The 26,924-nt window shown below is 40.9% G+C and overlaps 1 protein-coding gene and 1 long non-coding RNA gene across 2 annotated transcripts in view; one reads left to right on the top strand and one right to left on the bottom strand.

Moving 5' to 3' along the window:
* Nucleotides 1-257: 257 nt before the first annotated feature.
* Nucleotides 258-5,561, bottom strand: LOC135495163 (uncharacterized). The gene is made up of 5 exons (XR_010448532.1): nt 5,378-5,561; nt 4,830-5,125; nt 2,814-4,257; nt 2,129-2,427; nt 258-1,583 (listed from the first exon to the last, which is right to left on the bottom strand). It is a non-coding gene; the product is annotated as an uncharacterized LOC135495163 (long non-coding RNA).
* Nucleotides 5,562-7,328: 1,767 nt separating this feature from the next.
* The window catches only part of LOC135495151 (xylosyltransferase oxt-like), a 33,881-nt gene continuing 14,285 nt past the window's right edge, over nt 7,329-26,924 (top strand). Inside the window, exons 1-3 of the mRNA XM_064783598.1 lie at nt 7,329-7,515; nt 7,947-8,271; nt 8,692-8,820. Coding sequence (XP_064639668.1) covers nt 7,330-7,515; nt 7,947-8,271; nt 8,692-8,820 — 640 coding nt within the window. The 5' untranslated portion in view covers nt 7,329. The remainder of the gene's footprint in view (nt 7,516-7,946; nt 8,272-8,691; nt 8,821-26,924) is intronic.

Here is a 26,924-nt window from a genome sequence, read left to right as displayed (position 1 = left end):
AAACTGTCTTATTTTTCTTCAAGGGACAGTCCTGTAGAATGCGACCTGGTGTTCAGACGCCAAGTCAATGTCACTGGAGGAATGTCTGATTGGTGATTTCCTGTGAGATAGTAGAGCCATCTATTAGCTTATGTGCAAATCCTATTCTGGCCCACATGGCTCCTGTCTATAGTCTCCCTTTAACCTCTTCTGGGACAGTTATTGTCCAGCTTCTGTTTCAAGCTTGTGGTGTGCTTCAGGGAAACTTTTTACTGTGTTTTGATAAAAGCATTCTATGATTGACATTGTAAGGCCTTGTACGTATGCTAACGAAATTTGTGCTAGAAAGAAAAATCGAAGAGTTTCAATGTAAAATGCTATTTGTGTGAATCATTGGAAAATGCATTGGAAATTTTGACTGTTCATACACATTTAAACTATAGTGCTGACACCTAGCGGTAGTAGCTAGTTTCCTTGAAGGATGTCCCAACCAGTCTTCTTCAGTACCATTCTTCCAATGTACTGTTTAGTCTGTAACACATTTTCATACTGCTGGGTAATAAATCACCAAATTGATTATAAAAAACGCTTCTTCTTCATCTGTAGATATAATACCTGCTGTCCTCTGCGCACATATGCCCCCTCTTCCTTGGGAGTGTGGCAGGCTGAGCAAGGACAGTGGGGTCTGTGTCCACGGGAGAGTTGTCTGGCAAAGTGAAGTTTGACAGGAGATGCACATTGGAATGAATGAGCAAATCGGGTGCAGATCATTCCACATTGCTCTGCACCATTATCTCAGTTGGCGTTCCATTTGTTTTCAATCATACAGTGAGTTTCTCACGTCATGCAACCTGCTGGAGATGACAGATTGTTCGCCTTTCTCCCGCAGGCGACAGCAATGACCAACTTCGTCCTTAACACGCATATCCAAACCACAACATCCTCATCATCTGAAACACTACACAGTCCGTTCGGATAGGTTACATCGATGGATACATCGATGGAGTCTACATCGATGGATATACCGTTGTGGCAGTAGCAACTGCTCGCCTCCCTCCTGGAGAAAGTGCCCGGAAATTTATGTATATCACCAACACTTTGGTCAAACCCTGATAAAATGATACAATCTTAGACTTCTCAGAAACTATCCCAAAATAACACGGAGGACAATCTTACCGAAATAATCCGAAGTTGCGATACTCATACTGGAGGAATTGTTGACATGATCACTCGGGGGTCTAAGCCCACGACGACGCGACCCGGATGACACTTCGCCGTGATGGAAGTAGATGTACCAGCAAGCTAGCAACAAAGTAACAAATAAATGCTTGGACAGGCACATCTCTCAAGCCGGCAGCCCCGGACTGAGAAGTAACAAACGTATTACAGTTGCTTCCTTGACAGCAACGAACCTCTCCATCAAAAACGACGTCCCATGGTTGTCCTTGTCCGCGACCCGTATCATTTCCCGTAAATGTTGAATTACAGAATGATGCATTCTTGGTCGAGTCCGTACATCCTCGAATGTAACCTGTATGATTGTGAATGGTCGTGGTCGCTGAGGTTTCATTCTCGACATGCACAGTTGCAGCGTAAACCACTGTCTGAAAAGGTAAAACGAAAAGAGGGCATTAATAGTGAGAACACCTTGACGACCGTCCTGCTCAGAGCCGTGCTAGGTATATGATACTGAATTGCGGGAGCCCCCAGACGTCATTAAAAACTCATAACCGAAAGATTTTTCATGTAGTTTTGGTTGGTTGCAAAAATAATAAGGTGTTTCCAAGTGCCGCCTGAAATCGATCGACTCGTGGTGGCAATTTATAGGACTAACCATAGGGCACAACCGTTTCAGGCTGCAATCGGAGGGTTGGATTCGCCGCTTTCGGCTGCCTTTGTGTGGCTGGGGTTTGCACAAGATGTCTGCCTTGCTAGCACCCTATAGTGTAACCATTGGTTTTCAATGTCCTCCGCCTCTCGATATTTCATTGACGAAAAACCCCAATCTCAGGATGCGTCGCCAGCGACCAATCGCGCAGCGAAAGATGTGGATGCCCCTGAAATAGAACTTTTAATAGTACTCACTGACCTATCAAGTCTAAAAGATGAGTTGAGACCGGTGATGGAGGAGAGTTGGTATTGTACTTACGTAACACTGGTCGTGCTCGTTGTCGCATTTCCAGGCGAACCATTTCTGCCGATCCCAACCGTCTTCATCATATTCGAACTTATTTATGCAGTAGCCAATATAAGGGAGGGTATTGGTTCCGAACTCTGAATTCAGGTAACCACTTGTTGATACTTGTTTGTAGAATGCAGCTTCAGATAGCACATCGTCATAGACGTGTTGCCTCCCCTCAAACCCTACCACTGCGGAATCTTCACTCACAGGCAGTGGCAGGGAAACCGCATGGCAAGTGTAACAGAATAAAGGCGCTTTTGGCGGCGCTGAAAATGGAAATAAACGTAGAGACTATCACACGGTTGGTGCCCACGCTCTTTTCAATTGGAGGATTCGTCCTATCTGTTTAAAGCCCCAGCTAGGTGTAATCCTAACCCTACCAAAATCTAATCATTTACCCTTGTTGTATCCTAACACACAATTCTTCGAGATCGCAAGGTCCCTTCACCGACTGCGGTTGTTCCGCTAGGCACATTTCGGGAGACGGGCGTCGTGTCAACCTGTTGTGTCCTGGTGGTTACCCAGCCCTGATGACCACAACCTCGTTGTCTCTCCAAGGCTGACAGAATAAGGCTTTTTATCCGGTTGCTTGCTGTAGTAGTTAGTGGAAGGATGAAAAACTACAGGTAAAATTGAAAGATGTTTTCCTTACCTTTTGTCGTTTCGACGAGGTTCGCATCGCTGGTTGAATACGGAGGGAAAAGAACAAAAACGGCTGAAAAACATACGATTTTCAATCCACTCATTTCGTTATCATAATATACTGAGCTCCTCCGCTTTCCTGAGACAACACTCTTATGATACAATGTTGGTGATATCCAACATACGTCTCAAGAAAACAGTAAGAACCGCACGCCAACCGGAGTCAGACATTTCTTGCCCGGAAAGGCATCCGTTACGGCTTTGGGGTAACCTTGGCAACATTAAAAACATTGACACCTTGTTAATACAGGATGGTAAATCTTTGCTGCGCACGAAAGAATTATAGTGGTGGATGACTCTTCCTGTCGCGCCAACTGGCGTGAATTTTATATCCTGCAGATGACAGTCATGCAAAGGCGTCGTCATATCTGCCGCTTGTCCAATACCAACGCAGGTTGACTGTTTCATTGGTCCAATGCCGAGCAACTGTTGCAAATGGATTCTCTCTCTGCCACCGGTCCAACGGCAGGTTTTTCAATGGACAGATTCCAATTGGACGGATTCTGAACATTTGAGTGTCTCGATTGAATAAAGGTTACTGCGTTCAGGTATGGAGGCCGGATCTTGTATATACATGTATCAGGAAATGCTGGCAATCATTCTATGGACTGTTTGTTCACAATTCTGGATGTTTATCTGCATTGCCCCCTACACGTGAACTCTGTAATTATTAAATAGCTGATGAGGTATACAATGTGTATCGTATCCACCCTGGCTGACTAATCAGCTTCTCCAATCCCCGCGGACATACCCGAATGAACCGAAGCGGTAGCAATGACAATTCGACCCGAGTGGTGTCTGGTGAGACAACCAATACCGACAGTGAGGTACATATTACTTTCTCCTTTAAAACAACTACACCTGCTTCGATACATTTCACACCTGCCCAAGAGGTTATGGTAGTCTCACCAAAAACCCCTCTGGCCACGTGAACGAGGCTAATACATAATCCATTATAGAAATGAAACATTGTAACCAAGATGTTTTTGCATAAAAACATTTTACACCGTCTAGATCGCCACCACAACCCGGTCGCCTTGCCACGAGAGAAGATGTACTCCTGCCAGCAAGCTAACAAAGTAACAAATAAATGCTTGGACAGGCACATATCTCAAGCCGGCAGCCCCGGACTGAGAAGTAACAAACGTATTACAGTTGCTTCCTTGACAGCAACGAACCTCTCCATCAAAAACGACGTCCCATGGTTGTCCTTGTCCGCGGCCCGTATCATTTCCCGTAAATGTTGAATTGCAAAATGATGCGTTCTTGGTCGAGTCCACACATCCTCGAATGTAACCATTGTACTTATCGATTTTCGATTTCGCGACGGTCGTGTTGCTGTTGGCTATCACTTCTGAGTACGTCGTGTTGACAGTTGCGGTGTAAACTACTGTCTGTAAAAGCAAAAGACGTCATATATGTACAGTTGCTTTCTTACTAGACTCACTTCCCAGATGCTAGAGCTTTAGTCTATTACTGATGCCCACTTTTTGGACAGATGAGTGCATGCAGGGACCTTAGAAAAGGCGTTAGAATTGTTGTTACCAAACAAAGTGGTTATTACCACGACCTATTCATGAACGCAAGCCCGAAAGTGATGACTTAGTTCATCCTATCAAGTCGATCCAAAGACTATAATTCTCCTGTCAATTGCTCAGGTGGCTGCTCATGAACGCATTCGTTCGAATTTGTCCAACTATATGATATCAATCAAGGCGGCGACTCCATTTACCATGATCACTAAGAACGATTTTCGCAAGTGTTGCGAGGTGGTTTTGGACATGTCTTGCAAATTTTAGATAGGCCAACAGTTACATTTAGTTTTGGTGAGATATTCATTGCAGTCTGAAATCAGCGTAATGTTTATGACCCATGTCAGCGATAAATTGAAGATGAGAGATCGATGATGTGTTATATGGGGGTTATCGATGATGTGTTATATGGGGTTACATACTAGATTACTTACGTAACACTGATCGTGCTCCTTGTCGCATTTCCAGGCGAACCATTTCTGCCGATCCCAACCGTCTTCATCATATTGAAACTTATTCATGCAGAAGCCAACATATGGGAGGGTATTGGTCCCGAACTCTGAATTCAGGTAACCATTCGTGGACACAACTGTGTAGAATTTAGCTTCTGAAAATCTACTTCTAAGGTTTGACCTCCCCAGGAATCCTGCTCTCGCTGGATCGACTTTAATAGAGAGTGGGAGGGAAATCGAATGGCATGCGTAACAGAATGAAGGAATTTTCAGTAGCACTGAAAAGGGAAGAGGAAACCAACATAATCAGTGTGGGGATTCGGACAGTGTCAGCATGGGTTACACCAGCGCTAGCAGACGACAATAACAAATTTGAAAACTCGGGTATACGCGGCGCTTACTGACGTCTGTCACAACCTGTCGCTCAGTTACAAACCTATACCCGTCCCGGGTGGTTGTGCACATGAAACGAGGCCATGCAAGAATGTAAAATTTAATGATCGGACAGTTTGAAAAAATGTCTAGCCTACCTTCTGTCGATGCCACAGGGCTCTCATTGCCGGATATATACGGAAGAGAAATGACAAAAATGACCAAAAATGATTCGATTTTCAATCCAATCATTTTGATATTGTGACGTGTCTTTTCTGATCACCTCTGATCCCTAGTCGAGTGACCGCTTACTTATGATAGATTTGACATCTTATCTTTCTCATTCAAGGGAACACCGGGATCCGCACGCGAACCGCATTCAGGAGATTGTTGACCGGAAAAGTTCACGAGCCTCCCCAGTACGGCTTATAATTGGAAACCTTGGTAACATTAAAACATAAAACCATTTGTTTTATGTTTTTACAATAAAGGTTGATGCAGGATGAGGAATGTTTGCTTTGCACGAAACAATAATGGTCTTGGGTGATTCCCCCTTAATACATTTACTGGTGGCCCAGAAAAAAAGACTACACGATGTCGTGCAGTTATTATGCATGCAATGTCGCTGAAACTTGGTATTTGCAGTATTAGTATATCTGTCAACACTATTGAATATATATGGTGGATTATTACCGCGATCTGAAAGTTTAATCCATAATGACCAACGAGAACCCAAATAAGCCTGCTTGGGTGCAGGTATATCGGAAAATGAAAATACATACATGTATTGCGTCAAAACTAACGCATGAACTAACGCATGAGAGCAGAAGAATTGGAAAACAAGGAAAGTATAGACCTCAGCTTCATATGGCCGCAGTTTGGTAGATTTATGTTTGATATCAAGGGACTTATTCAAAATTATAAGTACCAGTATACTAATCTTTTTTGTGTCACCCAGTATGTATATCTAGTCTGTTGCTGTAGTGACGTTTATGGACCTCATAACAATTGTAAAATAAACATATCATGTAGAAAACTAATAAAGTCTTTATGAGCTCTTTATTAAATCGAAATAGGAGTATCTGATGCTGGCCGCAGACACATACAAAAAAACGACCTTAAAAAGCCTGGACTATAACACGTACATGGCACTGTCGCAATCAACTGATGGCCGGCTTATCTCTCACATCGTGTCGGCAAGACAGGTCCCATTCGGCCTGTGGTTCTGACTCTCTCGTATCTCTTACCGTGTCGGCAAGACGGTGGAGCTGCTGCATATGGCCGATGGATTTATAGTCTTGTTGTGACTGTCTCAATACGTTCACTGAGTCGGCAAGACGGCGAAGCTGCCATGGCCGATTTGAGTCTTGCTGTGACTTTCTCATTTCCCTTACCCTCTTTGAAAGACGGAGAAGCTGCCAGGTCCAATCCGTGGCTGTTCCATCCCTCCCACAATTTGTGCGACAATATGGCACAGCAAGGGCAGGTCTGGTTGTGACATCGTCCCACATCTCTCCTTGAATTGCAAAGAACGAGTCGTCGCATCGCACTGAACCTTTGCAATCGTGCCATTTTTGTTTACAAGGATCCCTGTTTTGCCGGCGTTCGCAAGTTTCACCTTTCACACCAGCAGAAACAACTGCGCCCCTCTTGTCCAAGTCATTAGCTAGCACTAATACGTCTTCAAACTGGTTGTTCCCCCAACACATCATTGCTTGCAGTACGTGCCCTTATCTGTCTTTCAGAAGGATTGTTCCCTCTGCACACCTGCATCGCCCAGAGCTATCACTGATTTGTCTTCACGGTAGATTGTTCCCCGGTTCACTATCACCTGGAGCTCCCACTATGCCTTCAAGACGGATCGTTTTCCCAATACATCATTGTCTATCATGCCAGAGTTATTAGCTGACACTAATCTGATCTTTCACCGCTTTGGCAGGACGGTGGCCAACTAGGTTCAGGGCTGTCCGAGTGTGCCCACGCTGACCGTATGGTGCTGCCACCTCGTGCTAAAATTCACACTGACCGTATGGTGCTGCCATCTCGTGAAAGAGAAAGGTGAACAAAACAAAACTCTGATCTCCATTCGTGAAGGCGAAAAGCAGCAGTCATGGCTGCCTCCAGGATGATCTCAACTCAGCGACTTTGTGGTCGATATAAGTGCTTTTTCTACGTTGCTCTTGCCATAATTAGCGTTCAGTTATTTGTAGGATACAACTTTTATAACATTAATTCATCGGACGGGCATAGGTTTGACCAACATCACATGCTTCCCGAAGAAAACTCGTTGAAAAAGGTAAACTTTTTGTCTGCACTTCGTTGTGTACGTCGATCGATGTACTGTCAAACTGTGTGTATACTGTTCTGTCATGTACAGAAACAGCGTATACTGCTTAGAGGACATAGGTGATGACAGCTTGAGTATTTGTGATTGCACAGGCCTTCATGGGTCTGCAAAAGGCATGCCAGGGACAGATAGCCTTCTGGCTAATCATTCACTTGTTCATTGTCCTCAAGTTTTGGATAAAGTGTCATAAATTGTTTTGTCACAGAAAGAAGTTAGAAGGGTTGATGCTGACAAGGACAAGGTCACCTCCTAAAGGCATAATCGGGCATATTCAGATGGCGATGCTGTCCCTTGTCAGTAAAAACGTTTATCTTTGATTGGATTAGGCCTACTTGGTGAACTGCAGAATTGTATTAATTTTTTTTCTCATACCTTTTCAGGTACGATCCAAGAAGCATGTCAGTGATGTTGGTCATTTCGATAGGATTAAAATTGCAACCTATGGCTATGAGAACTTACCCAAACTACAAGTGAAGTCCATACCAAACAGTTCTCTTCTTAAGAACACTGTTGTAAATCATGTGCCGCCGACACCAGAAGTGACAGAATATTTGCCAAGGTGTAACATTCGGTCGAAAGATGCTATATCTGCGATGACTCGAGCAAAGACTCTAAAATGCAAACAGCAGATTGCTGATGTAGCTTGCGATGATCAGGCTGGGATATTATATGCTAAGACGTTACCAAATTATTGCCCAAGGAGAGGTAAGGGATTAGAATAATTGAAAGTCTTTCTTCGGCAAGTCAAAATATGGTGAACCCTACAAAAGTGTTTTTCGGATATATCTGGCTAAATGTACTTGGCTGACCTCTTGTCAATAAACTGTAATAGTTTGATCACAAATAGAAATGGTAACACAGCCCGGAGCAGCTGGTGTCATAGTTGACTGGCTTTAGCTGACACTGTTCAAGAGCTATTACTCTGTTTCTTCAGCGTTAGTTAGACCTACCCTAAGGATAATCTAGTGTTGTACAACACCACTATCATTAGGAACTCCATTGTTTCACAGTTTTGTTCTGTCAGTGTCAAATAGACATTTCCTCCTGGGTCAATTGCTGTAGTCTTTCCTAATGACTCGGTCTTTGTGTTACATGTTGTGACCTAATTCTCATTCACTATTTTAGGTCTTGAGACTGGCAAATACCTTGGCTGTTTCAAAGATCATCATACTAAACGTGACCTTACAGGCTACCATACTATGTTTGCTGACGACAACACTCCAGAGCGATGTATAAACTTCTGTTTTCTATCAGGTAGGAAAGTATTTTCAAATAAAATATGCAAGTTGAAGATTTGAAGTTTGCAGGACCTACACTGTATTTGGATTGTGATTTTAAATTTCATCTGCTGTAATAACAGACCTGGGCTAAAATTTGTAAACTGCTAAAAATTAGCAAATTATTACTTCAGGAATTGTAATTGGACATATTGTATTGACTCGCTTACCCTGAACATGCTGAACCCAGTATTGCCAATTTTGATAAAATTTCCGAAAGTATTTTGCCTTCGGTGTCAGTTTCAGAACGACAGTCTTTGTCAGTCTTCTCATCCAAATGCTCTGGCATTGTCTGGAACCTAAATTAATAATGCGAGGTGCAAAACTCAAGAGGTAGCTAAGACACATCATTGGGCCATGCCATTAGTGGGCTCACGTTAAAGACACTCTTACCTTTCCCCCATGGGGCACATTTACTTTGTACTAATGGATGCTTTCATGAAAGAAGAGTACTTCAGGGGTTTTGAAATCTGGAAGGAGAGTTGATGACAGTTTTGTGATGAGACTCGTGCTAAAGATGCTTCATTTACAGTGAAAATCACCAGTATTGAGATTCTTGTTGGCAAAATATGACTGGTTTGATATGGTGTGTCCATCCTTTTGACAATCGCAGTTCCGAAGCATAGCTGTTGCATGTCACACTCACAGGCGATTTTGGTGCCAAGTGTGCGCCCAACTTTAGTCTCAAGACTAATGCTAAGAATACCATTACTGACTTATTTCCTGGTTTCTCTTCATCCTCTTTCCATTAGCTTCTTCATTATAAGTAAATTGGATCAACAGACTCTGATTCAAATAACATCTATTAGTTGGGCTTGGCGACTTTCAATATGTGTTGACATAATTGGGTGTGGAATACTGGATGTACGTATGTATCTATACTACAGTGAATCATATTTTTAGATTCTCTGTATTTTGGTTTTGTTCAGTATGATACCGAGGGTATATTTGGTTGTATTTAATTTAGTTAAATTGTCATTTATTAATTGGGTTGTTAGCCCTATGTTAGAACCATTGCTAGGCTTATATTTCTATAACAAGGAACTGGATTAGGCATTCCATGTTGGTATTAGGTATGGTGATCATCGACATAACCACGTTGATACCACAACACGGGTGACCAAAGTCTTGCCAAAACTTTTCAAGTATGAATGGAGTGGGGGGTTGTGATTTTTTACCTGCAAGTGAAGCCACAGATGTTAGTTCTCTCGATGGCAACAGGTGTTGGAGTAGTGATAAATCTATTTCCTCCACCTGTCCTTTACCAACATTACTCTCATGTTCTAAAGGAAAAACATTGTTTTTATATCCTCACCATTGAAAAATTTTTGAAAAATTGCTTTTTGCCGGAGTGGCTAATGTTGCCACTCAATGTTCGAAATGTTCAAGCTTCCAAAATATCAGCTTGAAACTACGTAAACCGTCGTCAGGCAACACATTGGAATGCGGGGATTCTAATTCTATTTGACGAGCTTTAAAAAATCTTTGCTTGGCAACACGTCAGAATGTGTGAATCATATCCTCTTCACTACTACAACTTCTTTATTCTCTGTTGAACAAAACAAACGAGAATCTGTTTTGACAAGACAATATAATCAGGTAATCGATGTGTAGTTGGTGTCTTGAAAAATCATCCGATTGTTGAACAAAAGGATGATGGATCAAATATTGGCGCCTGCCGATATTGACATTTTTGAAAATCCTGCATGATATATCTTCCGGGCTTCACCGTCTCTGGAGATAGCTAATAACTAGAAAGCCATTATCAAACTACCTTTTCTGTATTACGTGTATGGAAATGATGGATGTCAGCTACTGCTTTCATTGTTCAAAACACTGTGGTCATGATGAATAATGTATAGAGGAGATACGTTATTGGTAATGAAGTGTCTTCAGCAGAACCGATGAAATGGCTGAATCGTACATGTGATGGCCTCCAAGCTGATAAAAGATGCATTTAATGGAACCTTTGGGGTATTCAAGCACCATTTAAGACCTCTCAGTGTGGTACATGTGTTCATCAATATGGATAGGGCCCACATAACCCTGGTTACAGAGAACCGGTGTGCATCATACTCGAAAGATTCAACGTAATACTGATAATAATTTCTGCTGCACAAAAGCCCAATTACTTGAATGGTGTCACTTTCATTCCCCTGCTGCTCTCAGCAAAATGCATGCAGCAATGTGTTACCTTGGTAGGTCACTAATTTGTTATAATGCTGTACTCATGAAGAGCCAATTATATTTGAATGTCATGGAATGATGTTAGGAAGCATAGGACAGGTCTATCATTGAGGAGTCCACCTTGGGACACTACAGATTTTGTCTCTTGATGAACTATCACAGGGCACTCTTAAGATCCAACATTTAGTAGTGGGGCGGCAGTGGCCTCGATAGTCAGGTGCTCCTTTCCATCTCATCACCAATACTGGTGCCTAATAATGGGATGATACATGTATATATAAAGCCTACGCCACTGTAAAACAAAGTCACGCAGAAACAATCCAATTTGTACAACCTAATATGTGTAGTATTTCATGACATGACATGACAAGTTCAGGACATAGAGTGTCGCAGGAAATGAAGCTAATTACAATTTAAATTTGATTGACATTTTTTATCACTTTTTTTTCAGATGACATTACAATTAAAAAATTTTAATGAGAGAAATAGTTGAAATAGTTATTCTTTCATGATTATGCCGTGACATATTTGAAATTAAAGACCGCTTAATGCATTTTGAAGTGCCTTATTGCAGATCAATGTTCTACGATTATTATGGTGCTGAAGCATGCATGGCATGTCAAGTGCCAAATGCAGAAACAGGGTTTTTCACTCAATGCAAATTTATGACACTATAGATATTGGTATTTTTCTCTCGGATTGTAAAAAATTTCCAATAGCACCAGCAGTCTAATAATGTAAGTGCAACATCTATGCAATTACTCTGGGTTACAACTTCTCAATCTTAATTGCTCATGGTAGCCTTGGTCATTCGAATCACACTCACAGCACAACAGATAAGTTTGCTCCAATCAGAGTGGCCACCACATCCTCAATTAATTAGGTGTATACCATTTGTTGAAACATAGGATGATCAATGGTGCTGTTGGCATGGCTGGTGTTCAGTTCATGATATGAAATATTCTTAACTTAATTTGATTCTCCCCAGCTACTGGATTAGTGACATGCTGCCTCAGCCAATCATCATCTCAGGCAGGAAATTTAGTAGGAAATTGTAACTTTTGGGAATCACTCTGATGGTAGACTGATGCTGACTGTTTGTTTCCACGTTTAACTGAATTATCAACGATCGCTACTAATGGGCTTGGAAAAAGGAACATAACATAAGCAACCATGGAGACTATAGACTGCGTATAAGCCATGCACCTGTATCATTTTGATTGTTCTATCCAACATTTTGTCAAAGTTCAAAATTCTGTACTGTCAGTTTCCTTCAATGATTTTTGAGAGGGATCTTCACAGGTTGCATGAATTCATTAGCATTCATCATAAATTTGAAAGGTTTGTCAGAATTTGTCGAAATTTTTCCATTTCTTGCTTTCCCTTGTGTTGAAAATGTCAAAATGACTTCAAATGCAGAAATGGATCAAAGACATTTCATATCTCTAACAGTTGTCCTTTATACATTAGTAGCAACATGTATAGATTAGACTAGAGGAAACCCCACCTATAGTAATTGGTCAATTTTCTCAAAAACACAAAATTTATGTTTGGTGTTTCTAAAAAGGCTCGAATTATCTCCTTTGTTGTCTTGACACCACTTTAGTGTGCAAATTAATGTGATTGCCCAAAGGTATACTACATATATTTGTCACATAATTCACTGAAATATATCTTGTGTTGTAGTTGATCAATACCTGATATGTTTGCACTCAATTGATGATAGGGAATCTGCTTTGAGGAGAATGGAGATTCAACAAGTTCAACCGAGTCTGACAAATTTAGGTGCATTCAAAACGATTTTTATCATCATTGCAGTTCATTGAAAGAGATGTGGGCAATAATAGTGGGCCAGCATTATTGATATTTAGAGGGTTCTTGAAATGAGGTACCACATAATTAGCATCTGTAATTGTGCATAAAGAGTTTTGGAATGTTTATGTACAATTTCTGTTCAATCCCCGAGATATTTTAAAGAGAAGTTAGATGCTAGGTTCCAGTTGTTTGTAACCTTTGTCAAGCTGTGCATCTAAAGAGCGAGATCTTTAAAGCATTGGTGGCTCAGTTATAAGAACTGATAACAGCCTTCATTGATCTAATACCAGGGTAGAATTTGACCAGAAAAAAACGTTGACTTCAAGTTTATGTTGCGAAAATTGAGTGCAGAAAGCTTTGAGATTTGTTTGATGTGGAGCAGACACATTCTTACTCAAGGTATTTTATCAAAGATATTTTACCTTTGAAAAGAATCAATGCTTTGCAGTCGGTATTGAAGACAGGTGTTTCTGAAATGAAAGTGTTTTTTTAGTGGAACAATTACTAAAGTTTCTGACAACAGCTTTTGTTTTTTTAAAGCTGTCAGTTGGATTCCTGGCTGGTTCAACGGAGAGGCTCACACTCCAACTGCGGTGGACTCGGTTTTAATACAGATTTTGTTGTAGATTGTTAACCATCCCCCTTCAAAAAGGTGAATTCTAGCTGTACCTCACTCTGTGTTTGAGTCTGTATTTGTTTGATGAAAGCTTTATATAACCACTCTGAACTCCGCAATGTAATCCTTGAAAAGTTTTGGCGAACCAACGATTTTGAAAAGATCTAACAAATGCATTATAATCTGTGTCTTGAAGTTAGATCTTTGATGATGGTGCTCAGGAAATCACCTCACCATTTGCCGCGAGCTTTCTGGTGAAGTTTCTGCTGATGTTATGATGTACAGCACCCAATAGTCTGCAACTATCAAAGACTTTGAGTTGGGTGCCAGCAAAACTACCACCGCCGTTACTCGAAGCTTACTGTACGTCACTCAGGTAATGATTGTTTTGTCTGGTGATATCTTATGGCCTCTGGTCTACTTTGTGGCTAGGGGGACCTGTTGTCATTAAGAATGAAGTCGGCTTTGAAAAGAAAGTTGTTTCATTTCCACTTCCACGACCCAGTGGATTTCAGAATTTCTGTCTTATGGAATCTGAACCTTTCATTCCATTAACTTTCACCACCATGGGAAACCTTCAAAGAAAACCTTAACCAGGTCTTCCAGCGCTAGGTTTTGGTTGCATATTTATTCATTGGAAATGTAATCTTGTCGCCTATTGGGATGTCAAACCCCACAACCATTAACTCTGCTCAGTCTTGTGAAAATCTTTTGGATTAACTTTGTGGCTTCAAAGAAAATCTATCCAACATTCTAATTCCTTGCTCTTTGTTGGGGCAGTGTCAACTTATGATGTCCATATAGATTCGACAAGGTTTGAATTTCTCGGAGATTTAAAAGCTTGCCTGTGCTTTCCAACAAAGTTCCCTCAACCATAATCCTTGCATGTTTCTTTTTGAGTCTGATCCGCATTCAGCTGGCTGGTCAGTGGGCTTGTTGTATTGTAAAGGCTTCCTTCAATCTTCTATAATGAGCTTTATGTTTTCCTTCTATGACAGGCTTGACCAGTAGGATCAAAAAGACAGTAAACCATCCAATGGACTTGTCTTGCTTCTGGTTATGTTTTATCTCACTTGTTATCGGCACCTTGGCCCTTTTATCTCTGGTATAGTAAAAACAATGCCTTGAGTTATTTTGCCACATGATATGTCCTGCTTTGTCTTCAACTGTTGAGCTTCAAGGAATATCCAGTCACTTCACAGATCTCTGACAGGTTGTATGGTACTTGCTGAATTACCTGTCAAGGAAGGTGCAGGGTGGAAACCAGATCAATCCATAAGAGCTATGAGACTGGCTATTTTCTTTGTCATCCTCATCCCAGCTCCTATGACAAATCCGTCATGCCTCTCTGCTTTCTACCTGATGTGAATAAACCCTTATCATATCTGATCTAATCCAAAATCTCATCTTGTATCTCACTGTATCTTATGAATGGATTACTATGTGAAGCCAAGGAGCTTGATGTTGTGATATCGTCCATGATGTCTTAGCCACGCCTTCAGTGATGGCTGATTGGGGATAGATTGGAAATATAATCGTAGCTACTTGATATATCTGTCTTGATCTTTCTTACTCGTTACAGAGAAACATTAAAAAACAGGCTGGCTTAAAAAGTGATCATCTTGCTCATTCTTTTGCTGCCCACTTGTTTTGCTCTTTTTTTTCCTCAAAAATGTATTCAATGATGATTGCTTTTTTGCCACTTGGTGATAGAAAAGGATGTGTATGTAATCTCTTGGCACGATCTGCTGGTACTCTCTTTAGAAAAAGATAATCTCACTACAGGTTGTCATGTTCCGATTGGCAGCACTTCAGCATCAGATTACTGTCAAAAGCACCTCTCCGACTAGGTTGCTCCATCTTCAAAAAAATCAGAAATAAGATCAACGAAGATGTTGCTCTTGATGTTTGGAAGCTCAGGATGGTAAAGTGCCTGCATGGTTTCCTTAGAAACAACTGTAAAAAGTGTAGCTTTCCTAGTCCACTTGTTTGCATCATGCGTTCGCTGCATTCCTGCCATGTCAAGCACATACCAGATTGATGAGTTCACGTGCAGTTTTGCTGTAGTGTAAACCACAGCATTTTTCCTCCTCAAACTGCAAAAATTTCTAAAAAAAACAACCTTTCATGCTTTGATTTTGGTGGATTATAAATCTCCTTCGATTTTCTAAACCAAAAAATCATTCATTTTTGCAAAATTTGGTGGTCTGCATTCCTTTTAGTGCTCTTTTATTGTTTCTTATAGACAACTTGGCAAAAAGGATTCTGCCAATACCAAGTTGTTACCCCATACTACTGTCAGTGTCATCCATAACCTTGCTAATGGTGACCGATGTCTGGCTTCTCTTTGAAAAAAGGGTGCTATAAATTTGCTGGCAGCTTAGTCTAAAAAAGTTATCATCCAATATTGGGGTTGTTGCACATTCTATATCGGGTGCCACTTTCACTTTAAAGTGACTGTTCCTGAAATAAGTCTTGTCTTGGTTTCTGGTATTGTCTTTGTCCCATTGGAAGAAAACAGGAAAACTCCAAAATTTGATCTATAGTCCAAGGACGCATGACATCTCTCAATTGCAACTCAGAGCTTTTGCCCAATAAATCGTTCTACTTCAATAAATTTAGGGATTATGTGTAAAGCCACATCATAATAGAGTTCTGGCAGGGAATGTGAGGCAACCAAAGCGATGGAACAACTGTCATCATGATTTTTGTGAATCCTGTGCAGATGTATGTGGCAGAGACTGTCTATATATGTGTGTCTGAGGTATATTCATGTCACAATTGCCAATTTGATGCCACGTATGTCAAATACACCTATTTCAATAACACGTGGAGATTTTATCGGCTGTTGCATTATTTGGCAGTCGTATATTGATTAGAAAAGTAGACACATGTGTAGTGTTCTTGCATTGGCTTTAGCCCTTAGGTTGTAATATGTCTGGCTTGCCACTATCAATATCACATCATGTCAAACCGATCTCTTCAATAACAATTACAATGCCTGCACTGAGAGTAGAATTGGTTATTTGCCACTGCAGAAACATGATAAATATATAACAGAAACATGGGATTTGCCTCATCTAGTTCAAATCAATATGTTCATCCTTACTTGAAGTTGATTGAGGTACCCACATGATTGCCACTAGAAGTCTTAACTCTGACATATTTCAGTTTCAATAACCCTTCTCTTGTGGTCGTATTGGGACTTATTTTTAAAACAACTCAGTTTGAATACCCCACTTGCTTTGATTGGAGTCGAATAGAGATCATTTTGATTCTAGGTCTGACTTGCTGCTTGGCTTTTGGAAATCATGCTCAAAATAATGAACTGCCATAGAACCTTTGATTTAAGAAAAGCCCAGTACTTATTGCAGTACAAAAAGAATTTTTCAAGTACTACAAGTCTTCAGTTTTTGGATCTGTGGGTATGGAAAGCCTGAGTATAATGATTGCCAATCTTTCTTTGACCAATCTAGGTGTATCATCCATCAGGTTTGGTAGAGTTGGCAGCATCACATGAAATGACTGGCTGGACGATTGTCTCATACTCCCTGGTGAGCCAATACTGTACTAATGTGCATGATCGCCAGCAGCTAGAAAATAGATTTGGGGTATAGGAGTCGATTGCCAATCATATATTTGGTTGGCTGGATTGCTTTGAAAGGGATCAGGAAGACCACGTCTCTCTTGGTTGAATGGTCTGGGCAGTCTCTGCGGTGTCATCTCAAAAGACATGGTAGAATGAGAGCCTGTGTCTAATCTCATGGTTGGTTTTGATGCCGATCATTCCTCTTCTTCTTTGGGTCTTTGGCTCTGAAAGATCTATAGAAAGATGTGTTGGCCATGACAATCACTGTTGGCAATACTGGTGTACATTTTTCATGTTGTAAAAAACAAAACGGAAAGGGCCTTGTAGCTATCTTTGATATTTGGTTCATTTTCACATTGTTTGTTCTTGCTTTGTTGGATTTGTATTGATGTATGTTTTATTCATTGAGTCAATAAACATGATGTCAATTTTAAAGGGATTACACAGAGTATAGATCATACAGTTGGGTAGTTTTGAAAGAAATAGTCAAAGGAATCTGGTGACGTCATCCAATATCAAAGTTGATTGCATGAAACTTCCAGGGACGTTGTTGGAATAAAAGTTCAAATTGGCTTTCTTATCACAAGCCGATATTTTGTTATCAGGTTCTATGCTCCACCAAATGTCTAAATTACTCTGTGTAAGATATAAAGGAAAATAAAAAGTGACATAAAAGTCTAGAATGACTTTGCTACCTTGACTTTGAGTTGATATTCCTTGGATGAGCATTATTTTGATACAACAAACTTGGAATTGTGTAACAAATGTTGTGGTGTTGCTGCACAGTTTTGGTGTGACCCCTTGCCAGCTCTTTGCCAGGTCATTTTGGATGGACTGACTGCAGATAGTCTACAACTACCTGGATAACATCCAGTTGTCGGTTTACCCTGGCTATATGGTTGACCAATAAATTGAGCATTCTGACCATTGTACGCCATAGAAACAGATGATTAGGACTGAAATATTGATGTTATGGGTCATTTGGGAGGAGGATAGCCGATGTCATAGTCCACTGTTGATGGTTTTGACTGATGAAAATGCCATCCATGTTGTCGATGCCAGTCATTTGGGATGTGAATTGAGGGCATTTCCCCAAGTTTGAGCTGGTTTCCTCTCCTTAGATTCAAAATGAGAGCACTTTGCGATTGGGGACTGCAAATTAAGCCATCTGATTCTGACCTCCTAATGTTACTGAGTATCCTAGGGGAGCTGAATGCCATTTGTGGCCATGCATAACTTGTTGATGACGAATATGGCTATGCTGAACATGAGAGTTCTGTTGTTGTGCCAGAAACAAGGCTGATCATTGGCAGGGGGCATGGCTAATTGGAGCCAATCAGTGGATTGTTAAGAACTGGCCAGGATTTATATTAGCCCACAGGTTCCATGTTGAACTCGATGAATGCATGTATACCTTCATAGTATGATATCGTGAATATGATACATTTTCCAATTATAATTCTTCATTATCTTCTGCACTTTGCGTGACACCACAGACATGAATGAGTGGAATGCATTACGATAATGTGAATCGTACACAGAACATTATCCTATTTTCCCTAACAAGATATGAGGGAACAAAGTTAGAGATAATCTCTCTCATTCTCCTCCTAACACACGCAGGAAATTACTGAAGTTACTCATCTATGGTTATGTGTCTACTTAGGTGGTGACGACTACCAATTTGATTATGTGTATCAAAACGGTGAATGAGGTGTGGCGCTCCATTTGGCTTGCTCCCAGTCACATGGTAATTGTGTGCTATTCGTCCATTAGCAGCCGATACAGTTATCACCACTCCGTAAATTCATAACACTAATTGTACTTTACCGCTGTCTAACTAGAAGATATGAGCCAAATGCCGCCATTAGCATTATAAAAAAGTGCTAAGCTTGTTTGAAATAATAAGCAATCTGTAATTCTGCTAAGAGCTCTCACACACCAGTTACACATTGATGAGATTTGTCAACAGGTTGTAGCTTATCCATGTTTCGTTTGCACGTGATACTGACAGAGTGTTTTTTTGGGTCACGATTATAAAAAACACTAAATTGAATTTCACATATATCATCATAATGGGTTGTTCTTATCAGGAATCACACCTAACCCTTTCGCTGCCATGAGAATGCTGAAGGTTTCCTGGCATTCGAACTGGTACCTTGTACCTTGAACTTTTGACATGGTGCTCATGTTGAAATAGTTTCCACGCTTTTGAGTCGAGTTGTTCTTCCGTTTGGTTTTATCAATCAGTTGCTGTGTATTGTATTATGATCGAGTGATTCAGACTTGTTGGAACCTGCATGATCTGTTTGTCATCCAACTCCTAGCGCTCCCTCTCATGCTAACACGTTGGTTGCTAGTGATGCGTGACCGTGCTACAAAGAAAGATATCCAGATTGCTACTCACTCACGTTTGTACTTGTAATCATGCTTGTTTAGCGGCAATACCACTATCGATATGAACAGGCCAATCAAATGCATGATTTGTTTCTGTTCTCATGACAGGCCATGCTCTACTCTTTGGGTTAACTCTCTTGTAGTTTCAGGAAGTGACTACGAATAGATCAAGAGAAGAGGCTTACATGTTTCTGAGAAGCTTTGATTCTTTTAGTGTTGAATTTTGCTGAATTTGTTTTGTAGGTAAGGAAAGATGTGCAAAGCAGCCTCAGTCGAATCAACCTTAGTCCTGAGAAGGAACATGGCTGCAAATCAAAATTCTGGCCAATTTATGCATGCAATCATGTTTGTCTTGCTTTACCCGTGTTTGTGTTTCTTTTCCATTTGCTCATATCGCATATGGAAATATGCCTGTGAGATATTCTCATCAGACTCCTTTGGAATCACATCAACTGCTTCAGAGATCATTATTTGCCTTGTTCAGCCACTTGTACCTCACAATCAATACGGCAGAAATACTTGTAGAGCATCCCCCTCGGTTCATCTGCCCACACTGGTAATTGAGGATTAATGTGGTTAGTTGTTACTGCTGGCGAATGTGGTCAAAATAATGATGGTCCATGGTTCATCTTTGGGTGCCTCTGGTCTCCAATACTCAAATTATGTAGTGTAGCATCATTCGTCAATATAGAAAGGTGATCGACTGGCTCTGAAATCCTTGGATCCATGTCCATCACAACAATTACCTTTACCTTGTTTACTTTGAATTCAAATCATTGTCTCAACAATTGATGGAGCACTGTTTGCATCATTCTATGACCAAGATGTCCCTCCTCAGATGTGATATTGGCTTCTGCTGTCCCCATTCCTTGTCATGTCAACTACCTTTCCTACTCATGGACTGAAGGAACACTGAAAATACATTTTCCCCAGACACTGGTATCTGTCTTGCCGAAAAGAACTGAAGAGTCATCTGACAAGTTAGCCAACGCTCTTTTAGGTTGTTAGTAATGCTTGATGTTGTTGGCTTCCTATGTCCACCTTATGCAGGTTTTTACCATTGGTTGGTTTTGATATTGGTGTCTGGAAAGGTGAGAGATTCATAGAGTGCAAGATATTTGCTGGTCTGTATTATCAAGAAACTTTCATGAATAAAAGTGGGTGTGTCTGAAGTGTTTACACATCTCCATGGAGGTTAAAGGAACAGATCCACCTGATTTGAGTTCCCTTTTATTCCTTCTCAGTCCTGCTTACTTTGTTCTACCAGTAACTCATCTCCGTTCATTCCCCTGAAGCTTCTGTGAATGTAGATGACAAGGTTTGTGATGTTACCTGAACTTTTTCATTGCCAATGATTCATGGGGTGCCTCATCCTAAAACCTGCCCAGCCATAATCAATCAAATTCACTCCCTCTGGCTAGTCTCTCCATCACTGGGGGAGGAGTAGTGAAAATGCTGGTGCATCTGTGAGGTGGAGCTTCCTTACTTCTCAATGTTCACATGGCTTTGATTTGTTGGGTAAACTATTCCAACCAAGCGCTTGCATTCAGAGTAATTCAAAGCAGGTTAGAGAGATTTTGAGTGGACTTGCTGAGTACTGGTATTTCTTCATTGTTAATCTGCTTGGCCTAACATTTCTTATCATATTTGAAGTGAGATATCAGTCCATCTGCTGTATTCACATTGTCTCATATTACACTGCCTTATACTAGAAATTACTTGACCAATTTTATATTGGCAGCAATGGCACTGTCACTTAGAGAGCTTTCCTGGTTGTGGCTCTGTGGCCTTGTCCACCACAAGTCATTGGTTCTATCCCTATGCTAACCTGATGTTGAACTATTGGCAAATCTAATCAAAGATACACATACTTTTCAAAGATTCTCCAGATTGACTCAACCTTTGCACGCTGTCTGCACAATATAAGGCCGGATGGACTTGGGTAGACGTAAATTTGATGATGGCAATGGAAAGCGCTCAGCAACCATCTTGTGATGAGATTTCCCAGTCTGCAAATGACGTTTTGTGAAAAATGAAACCAGCATATTGGCCAGTTTCCTCTTGAGGGTCTGCTCTGTAATGCAGTCGTGCAAAGCTTTAGTTGGCTTAGCTGTGCATCCTCTTACAAGTTGCTTGTAGAGCCATTACTAATGGCATTAGTACAAGGTTTAGTGATACATTGCTGAAAAATGATTGTCGGAAAGGTTCACATAGGTGTTCCTTCGAGCAGAAGTTGTTACGAAATATATCAGTGCTGTCTTGTTGTAATCTTGTTCATCTTCACCAAAAACCAAAAGAAACCTCCCAGAAACATCAGCTTTATCACCCTATAATCACAGCGGATACAACTTTTCTACATGGATTAGGAGATGGAAAGAAAAACTTGGCTCTAATAGGATGTTTGTTATTCAACACTCCAGCGCAGTGATGATGAAGAAGTTGTAATCCGATGTCTGTTCTTATGGTGTTGCTGACTTTCCAAAGCGATGGCACAATGTCTGATTCAACATTGCAGCACAACGGAAAAAAGCCTGCCCATGTTCTTCTCTTTTGATATTTGTGCTACTGTTGATAGGTTAGCTTTTTTCAGAAAAGGCAATGCCAAGCTCGTTATTGAGTAAGATACAAAAGGTGTCCAAACTTCTTTCCTTTCTTTATGGTGTCGATGCTAATTTGGCTTTTTGAGCAAACTAAAGAATGCCTATCTTAGGCTAGATTGCAAGAACAGCTAGAGAAACTCTTTTACCAAGATTGTCCAGTATCATTGCTGGCATTTCATCAAGTTTTATGCTTTACCTGCTCTGGTGATTGGTGTATTACAGTGCTGAGTTGCCAAACCCGGGTGTGCGGTCTATAGCTTTCAAAAGCAAGTTGTGAGAGTTGAAAACAAATATCAAAACATCTCCTTCAACAATCAAAGCAATCGCAGAAAAGGTTTTGGCGGCCTGGCAAATTGCAAGCCACAACATAGCATGGGAACCTTTTCGCCAGCATTCCAAGGATCTAACTTGGAACAAGATGTATGAGGATACCATTGCTGACAACATTCATACCCTGACACTGGTTTGTAAGCTGTTTGCTATATGGCCCGTGTCAGTGCCATTGATATTCAGCACCAGTTCCCTGGCTGGAGCTGGAATCAGATTGGCTGCCACTGGTTACAAGATTTTTTCAAATTTGTTTGACTTATTCGTTTTTATCCTGCCATGTTGTGCTGCATTCTAAACAGTGTTTCCTGATTTATGAGGTAAGAATGCGAAAGAATGCTTCCTAGTTGTTAGGTTAAGGCTTGTCGGAAATTGCTTATGTTGCTGCAAGAAACATTTAATGTTGAAAAATCTGTGCAGGTAATAAGCATGTGATTTGATCCGAGAAAATTCGGCAGGTGTATATGATGCAATCTGACTCTACAGCATGCATTGGTGTGACACTGTTCTATGTGATGTTGTGGAAACATCTGATGACTTAGACTTCATGTGACGTCGCGAGTGATTTCAAAGTATGTTTCTTGTGTTCCGTCCATAGAAGTTACTTGTTATGCTGTACAGGCATAAATGATTTCAGGATTGCTATTGGCAAAGTAGTTTGGCTTCATTGGTGGTCGGGTGATCAATCGATACAGACTAGCTGCCTATAAGTCACTGCAATCTGCAATGTAATCTATACAAAGCATTTGTTGCTGAATGAAGGTCTTATTTCTACACAACTTGTGTTCTCTTAGCCATATCCAGTATCAAATCAGCTGACTGTATTTCTACACTTACGTGACATGTTTCCATTCTATTCTGCAATATTAGGTTCTTTCACTAAGGCACCAAAAGATTCACGGCGGACGTGTTGTAGTTGTTCTCTCAGCAGCAACATGTTTACAAGTTGCAATAGATCAGAATTTTCGACGTTCTGAGAGACACTTTTGGCCTTGGATGATGACCCAAGACTCAGTCTTGAGAGTCCTGGCCCTCATGGCCAGGGGGAGGCTGGTATGAGATATAAACCATGTTATCACATCCGTCCCTGGTGCCACCGCTAATCAAAGATCAAGGCAGAAATGTGATATCAAAGGAATAGTTTTCATATTTCCCAAGAATAGATGTCATGATCTTGACACGGAGTCACCTTTGGTCAGAGGGCAGATCAATATGTTATAAGGCCACACATGTGTGATTATGTGTGTAATCCATCAACTGATTTCAGTTGCCTGCAGAATGCACCAGTTACACACCAGTCTGCTATCGACATTTTAAAATTGTCTCAAAAACTTGCCGTAGAAGACGGATGTCTTCTTTTGTCCATATCCTACTCCTTACCTTTGATAACTTGAGAATTTCCCATTAAAAACGTAAAGTTTTTCTATCCGGCCATCATCTTTTTCAAACATGAGCGCAGCCTCTGCGGCTATCTCAAAATGATTTCCGAATTCCTTGTTGAAGAAGTCCATGTTTGAATTACTTCGCAGAAGTTGAAGAAGGATTTAAAATCGCTTTGAATGCAAATGGATTTTGTCCTTGATAAAGATACCACGTATAAGTTGTGGCCAATAATGGATTCAGTTAATTTCCTCTCTGTCAGGAGTCGTGGAGCCATGATAAGATAGATCGTGGTAAGTTTCTGCCCAGGGCGACTTGTGGCCAATAAACCTGAGAGACCTTAAGACAGGGCTTCTAATTGATAGAAAGTGATGATGTCTGCTAGCTGAGGGCAACACTAGAGTGGGCTCATGCCTGGTATTTCAGAAAAATTGTAACATGCATTATTGATCATGTATTTCAAAATTTTGAAGAATTTTTGAAATTGCTGTAGAGTTACTCTAGTCGGTCCTCTAAGAGAGGTTTCTCACAACATTATTGGTCCACAGCCACAAATTCCACAATTGCTCCCTAATGACGGCACGGTGAAAAATAGACTAAGGAAATTCCATCAGCGCTATGTCCCAGAGCAATCTTACTTTATTGAAGTAGTAATTACTTCACCAAGAAAGAAATGGACCTCATTATCCTGATGGGCCACCTGCTTCTGTGGGCACAGGTTGGCTAATTGAAAATGCTGAAGGACAACCTTGTCCCCCGAGAGGAACAGTTTTCTTTGAAACGTATTGGACTATTTTATATCTGGGAGGGTTTTTGTTAAGGTTTTTATTGAAAATTATGCGTGTGGGCCGAGAATGTTGAAATTATCACTTGAAGATTGTGTCTCTGAACTAATTTGGATAATGTACTGTACTCGCTGTATCAGCACTAAGTTCAGGCTTTTGCTCTGCTGTCGATGGATGCATACCAGATTGTAAAGATGATTTACATCAACTTTGTTTAGTCTTGCAGCGAGGGTTGGGTTGGTCTATGGTGCTAGGTAAATCATAGAGAGCAATTGCTTTGGCTGGGCTCACAGCCAGATAGTCGCTGAACACTGCATATGCTCAAAATAAGAAACAAGTTTTCTATAAATCTACCCGAATGTCTCCCTTCCTTTGATGTAAGGTGCAGCCACCTCTTTGAACTAAATCGCAATAAAGTGTTAGAGTTATTGATGATTTTCAAACAGAAATAGAGGTTAATGGCAAGTTGCATGCCATCGTTGTGGAAAGGTGACCATATATCTGAAGGAATTGCAATTGGAAACCTGTCAACCTCTTCAGCAGAGGTGATCTTTCATTTGGTATTTACCCTGTCAAAAGCTTAAACGAGGTTTTGACGAAGGTCACGCCTGTAGCTCTTCCAGTCACAATCATAAACCCCTCATAATGCTCTTTTACTTAGTTCTTCATGTGAAGTTTGTTTGCTAATGTCAACTTGAAATGCTTTCGAATTCTCTATTGAATTTGATGCAGTTAAAAGATTTCTGGGCTTGGTGAAATGGGATACAGAATGGCTGTAGTCAAAGATGGCCTCTTTGACCTAAAAAACCCATTTGTGCCAGGCCATTGCGTGTCCAACAAACACAAAAGAAATTGTCAAATTGGAACCAGAAAGTTTGTTACCGATCAGCAGGCATACCTAATAATGTCCTTGTCAGCCTCACTAATGATCCAATACCTTTGGTCACTTCCCTATCATTGGATCACAAATCTACTTTCGTCCGATCTGTATTCTGCTTTTGAAGCAAATTAATTGGGAGAGAGAAGGGATTGACCATGGCAGTACTAATCCTGGCATCATTAGATAAGGGAGTTAATAAGGTAGGCAAGTGCTTGTCACGTGCCGCTTGATTAGGTCACTTTGAGCTCCGCATTGGCTTCCTATCTTATTGGAGCCAATCACCATCGATCAGTGGATTGGAGCTGCCAATAGCTTGATGAGGGAGTTGCGATCGTTGTGACTCCTTGCTGGTCTGCTGAGTGGGTGCAAGTTCGTGATTATTGATGTTATGCCACAAATTTAAAAAAAGATACATTGTGTGACAAAGTGCTGTCATGGTAGTATTTCTATTCATCCCAATTTGGTTTTGGCTCAACTTCTTCAGTGATGTCTTGACACATTGATATCAAATACACACATGCTTTACCATGGTCTGCCAAAGGAAGGAGCTACTGTGACTGATGGCTACTGTGAAATGTATGTATCTTGGTGCTCCCCACGAAAACAATGAGATGATTTGTTGTTCACGTGTTACCATGATTGCTGGACCCAATCACCATTAGCCCTAGGGTAGATGAGTAATCAAGACCGGCTTTATTGCTTCCTCAGGAAATGCTCATGTGTCTAAGGTCTCCAGTCATTTCTAATTAGAGGAGGAAAGATCCTGACTCCCATGGTTTTCTACCATCTCATCTTCTTCCCTCCGTGAATCAGGACCTGAAAGGTCAAGATGAGGAGAAATTCTCATTCAGTTGCAATGTGTTGCCACTACTCTACATGGTTTTCCAGCTGGTTCAAGCCAACCCAAGGTGATTTGACCTGGGTGGCTGATTTGATGTGGTTTCTCCAGTCAGTTCTGGATGTCCAAAGCAGTGATCGATGGCCAGTCTTGTATAAACCTAAGGCAATCACGAAGTTAATTACAGTTCCTGTATTTGACAGAAGGGACGTTGTCAGTGATGACTGGCTTGGGGTAAATGAGATAAAGCATGGATGAATTGAGTTAGTGGAGGACACCCGAGTGATTTCAATCATGTCGGCAACAACAAATTAGGAAGGTGTTTGTCTGATGAGTCTTGAATGGTATACTTGTTTGTTCTCATGTCTGTTACTCTCACTCTGAAGTGAGCAGCGTAACATGGTCGCAAAGAGGAAACCTGCAGTCTATCACGTCCATTTATGCTCGTCATCAGCTTGTTTTCACAAAATCAGTGTCTTTTTGTGAGAGTCGTTTATTACTTACAGAAGCTGCACATTCACTCGGTTGTTTTACCAGCTGTATGAACTCTGTTGTTACGCATGGTTGGTATCCTCCTTGAGTGGTCGATCAATTGGGTTGTGGACTATATGTTCATATCAAACCTCTCTTGGGAATGGCTGGTCACTAAAGGCATTCGGGCTTCTAA

Source organism: Lineus longissimus, chromosome 1 (genome assembly GCF_910592395.1).
Source record: "Lineus longissimus chromosome 1, tnLinLong1.2, whole genome shotgun sequence".
Taxonomy (NCBI): domain Eukaryota; kingdom Metazoa; phylum Nemertea; class Pilidiophora; order Heteronemertea; family Lineidae; genus Lineus; species Lineus longissimus.
This window is presented reverse-complemented; position numbering and strand designations above follow the sequence as displayed.